General features: G+C 39.1%; 1 protein-coding gene across 1 annotated transcript; it reads right to left on the minus strand.

Moving 5' to 3' along the window:
- Positions 1–326: 326 nt before the first annotated feature.
- LOC104466102 (chromosome unknown open reading frame, human C17orf67) lies at positions 327–4,236 on the minus strand. The gene is made up of 3 exons (XM_010079428.1): positions 4,182–4,236; positions 3,407–3,507; positions 327–443 (listed from the first exon to the last, which is right to left on the minus strand). The coding sequence occupies exons 1-3, from the start codon at positions 4,234–4,236 to the stop codon at positions 327–329; spliced, it is 273 nt and encodes a 90-aa protein (XP_010077730.1).
- Positions 4,237–4,513: the final 277 nt, after the last annotated feature.

A 4,513-nucleotide genomic window follows, 5' to 3' on the forward strand; every position in this document is an offset into this window, starting at 1 on the left:
AGCAGACAGGGAAGAAACAGGAGCAATCTGAACCAACATTAATAAGAATGTTGTACAGTCACCAATTTATATCCATATAGCAGAGAAACGCATAACCAAATGTTTTATTAACAGGAACAGAACTACAGTGCCACAGCTGATCCCTGGGACACTTATGTTCCCTGCCACTGCTCTGTTGCCAGACACCGTCCAGCACCAGGTACTTCCTCCAGCCGTTGGTTATTCTCTCCAGAGCTTGTGGCTCTGCCTTTTGTTAAGAATTTATTACAAAAGAAATAAGCACTGTAAAAGAAATATATATACCGATTGTGGGGTAGGCAAAACCATTAGACTGGATGCACTAAATCCCTGTTGCAGTGTGGGAAACAATGTGGATTCAACCAGTGTTCAAGGAATTGTTCTTCTGATCTCTGCTCCAAGCGCTGGAGGTGAAGCATATACTCCTATTTAAGGAAAAGAAAAAGTAATTTAATTATGTAATCACTCAAGTCTAATGTCAGGCCAATGAACCAGAATTTTACGGCTTATATAAGAGCAATTCATTTACCCCTTAAAATTATCAAATTGAGTGAAATGGTGTCACTAGTCAGCTTGCCCCAACCTTGCAATATTTAATGAATGACATCATCATCCAGATCAGTAAAGGTGCTGAGCAAGAATTTTACAGTAATATTCATAAATTAGGAATCCTACATACACATTTCTTATTTGCATATTGACACAGCAGCCTCTGTTGGTCCTGAGGGTACAGAAGGCTTCTCACAGATAGCTCTGTTGCAGCCTCTTTTGAAAACAGAAGATCACTTGGCAGTACCTGAAGGGTTCTAGCAGCAGCATGCATCAGTGCTGATTGGTCTTTCCATGTTACATTAAATACTGTGAATTTCCCATACTAATTTATAGGTTTTTCATGTAACCAACAAGTTATCAAACTAAAGTGAGCACTGTACCAAACACTTGACCTCCATCAGGAACAAAATTTCCTTTTAAGAAGCTACAATCCCAGTGCATGTGGGCTCACAAGCTTTGTGAACTTTTTATGTTTTTCAAAATACCCCCCACTGCTTTGCACAGCAGGCACTGCAGGAATGGAAGCTGTAGCGTAAACCCTTTGCAGTGGCCAAGTGTTCCCGCAGTCACCCAGTTCTCTGCTGTTTGTGCTGACCAGAGGGTTGGCACTCTGGGGGCCAGCAGGAAGCATCGGTATCCTGCCTTTTGCTGGGCTTTCTGTCCTCGCAGCACCAGGAGGCTTGGCTCAGATCCCTCTGCGAGTCTGCGTTATGAGCTCGTAGAGAACAGAACTATCGGGCTGGGAAGATGCCGCATGATAAAAAGCAGGGTCTCAGTCAAAGTGATATTAAGCCATGCTGGTAACATAAATGACATTTTAAAAACAGTCGAAGACGGCAGATCTTGCTGTCTGTAACTGAACAGCCTTATTGACTGGAACGGCACAGTGGAAGTCAGTGTCACAAAGAATTGCAAATTAAAGTTCCCAGCTCAGCATGATCTGGCCTAGTACAAACAGCTTTTGCTTAAAATAGATGAACAGAGGTAGATTCATCCCAGCATTCATTCCATTCTGCTACAAAGAACGCATACAAAATCAGTTTTTCTCCTGGAGCTGGTGGTACAACTGTGCACAGGGATGCAGCAGCCATGCACCTTCATTCACAAGGGAAAATCTCGATGTTCCATGTGGCAGGGGGGAATAGTGGGGGTTTTTTTAATCAGAAGATATTTCCTTTTCTACTGAAAACCTTGACATTTAGTGAGAAAAACAAATACTCTTATATTTCGATTTTCTTACAGAAAGTCAGCATTGCTGTATAGGAGGAAAAAAAAAAGAAATAAAAAGAAGGTTGGAATTTTTCAACAAAATGTTTGCTACTAATGGTGGTAGGATGGAAGGTGACGAGGACAGAGCAGCAGAGGTCAGTAATCAAACACTTCTCTAGCCCTACTCCCTCTACTCCCCACCTAGAATCATACTCCCTGCTCCTCGCAGGACTACTTAAAACTAAACCGTACGACTAGGAGTGTTGTATGTATGCATGTAACATCCTGTAATACAGGATTTAACTCAGTCCAACTTCTCTACTGTTGTATTTGTTTTGTATGTAATATACGCCATATTTACCACATAACATATTACCTAATCGTGGTGGTATATTAAGCATAAGCATGGATGGGAGCTGTGTTCCCGCTAATTTTCAAAAACTACAAGGCTCATTTAACAACAGCCTGGCAATCAACTCAGTCCTGAAGGTTGTGGGCAGCAGTGAAGCCCATGCCTTCTGGTCTTTGGCTCTGTTGTACAGTCCTCATTGTATAAGATTGTTAACAAGCGTGGTGCAAGATTCTTGTGGCAGCTTTGATTTGTTGTGGCCGTCACACTTGACCAAGAAGCATGTACATCAGGACGAGCGTACAGCCAGCCAGCCAGGATGGCCAGGTGGGTTCCTTTTGGCTGGTGTACAATAACCAGTAGAAATGGAAAACCACCAGCTGTGTCCACAGCCCTGCAGGGTACACGTCCTATGGAGCTGAGAAGTGTTCAGCACCTTGCTAAACTCAGCCCCTTGCGTTCGTCATACATGCACAATCTATTGTGCGCCTTCTGGCTTCTGTGGGTTTTGCCTCTGCAGAACCATGTAATTTTAGCAGAGTTTATTTACTTTGGAAGGAAATAGGCAGTAATTTTAAAACACCTTAAGTACCTCTTGAGAAGTGCAGAATTATATGTTACACCTTGTCAAAGCAAGATGTAACATATAATACTTTTTCTTCTGTTGTAATATGGTTTAAAGATAAATAAATGTACATATTGCATGTAAAAACAATGCTGTTGCATTAAGCTAGCAACCAGAAACTTCTACAATATCATAACAAAGCATCCTATCTGGAGCATTCATAAATAAGTGAATGAAAGTAAGTGATCTTAAAAGCTAGTTCAGAACTACCTCAATCTCCACACTGACCACTGACACCTACATCTCCTTTCTGCCTGGAGTGCAGAATGTACTGTAAGCAGAAGATATTTCCTGTTATTTAGTTTTTCAGGAACAACCTGATGAAATCCACATTTCTATAAATGAAAAGCCACTTTCTTCTAAATAATTTAATCGGCATTTTGAAACCATGATAAATAATTTCCACATTCTGCAAGTATACATTTCCTGAGCAATATTCAGCACTAACAGAATGCTACTTAACAGTAACTGAAAGAATGTAAAGGAGTTTTTTAATATTTCATAGAAGAGCTCGGCTGCTTAAAAGGGTGATATTTATAACATATTGCTTGGAATTAAATCTATAGAAATGTAACACTAAGCACAAATGTTTTGCGGGGTTGGTTTGGGGGTTTTTTAGTTAGTGTAATTTTAAAATAAATGTAATAAATCACCCTCATTGGCTCATCAGGGAAACCAGCTTTTCTTGGTCTGTCTTCACGACGGGTTCTCAGAATCTGTTTGGCATCTTTTTCAGACAAAATTGGTGAAGTTTCTAAAGACAGAAAAGCAGAAATCAGTTCTGAAATTACCAAAAAGTTTATATTTTACCTGTCAGTTGTAAAATGAAATGTCTCCAAACCTGATTTTTGTCTATATACAAAGTGTTCTTTCATTACAGCCCCTTCCCAGGGGATATTGCATTCCAGGAGATATGAGTGGAATTTTAAACCATTTTTATCCTTGTGCGTTCTGTAGTTCTACTAGTATGAAGCAAACCCTACATATATTCATATTGCTCTCTAAAATGAGAAAATATAACAGCACCATCTAACCACTGACATTAGTAATTCTTCCAATTCTGTGTTCTTTTCTGTGTTGCTTTACTTCTTAGGGTTATTTTTAAACTTAATGAGTTAGACTTTCGTCTGCATTGAACATTTAGCTCGCAGGACCTTGGTAAAATAATGTTAAAATAGCACGCTCTTAAAATTAAACTTTTTGGGTTTAGAATAAATGAGTACAGTGTGGTAATGCAGAGAGTAAAATATCAGCTACAAAAGCATGATTGTTAAAAATCAAATCATGGAAAGCCTGCAATATAAAAATAGTTAAGTATTAAAAATGAAATATGAAGATACTAAAATACAAGGCTGATGAAGTAACGCTATTATAATATGCTCTGCAGCTCTACATACATATGCAGGTTTGTTTTATATAAAATCCTACCTGTAAAAGTGGTCATCAGGACCAAAAAGAAGACAAACACAAGTAATGTCTTCATTTTGATTCTGCTTTCTCTCAGTCTGTTCCAAAATGAGTAACGCTGACTGAGGCATTAGCCTATTTGAAGTAGCTACGTCAGTCACAAATGTTTGTTTATGCTTTCAGTAATGTGAGTGATAGTATGATTTTGAAGACATCTGGCCCGAAGTTTTGAATATGGCTATTATCTGCTCACACATTCTCAGCATAACTCTGTTCCTGAGGGAAAAAAAATAGAAGACCCTTTTTCCACTTCAGGCTTCAGAGTTACACTGGATATTTTAAATATGAAGAGA

The sequence above is a fragment of the Pterocles gutturalis genome, unplaced genomic scaffold (assembly GCF_000699245.1).
Source record: "Pterocles gutturalis isolate BGI_N339 unplaced genomic scaffold, ASM69924v1 scaffold4124, whole genome shotgun sequence".
In the NCBI taxonomy this organism is placed as follows: domain Eukaryota; kingdom Metazoa; phylum Chordata; class Aves; order Pterocliformes; family Pteroclidae; genus Pterocles; species Pterocles gutturalis.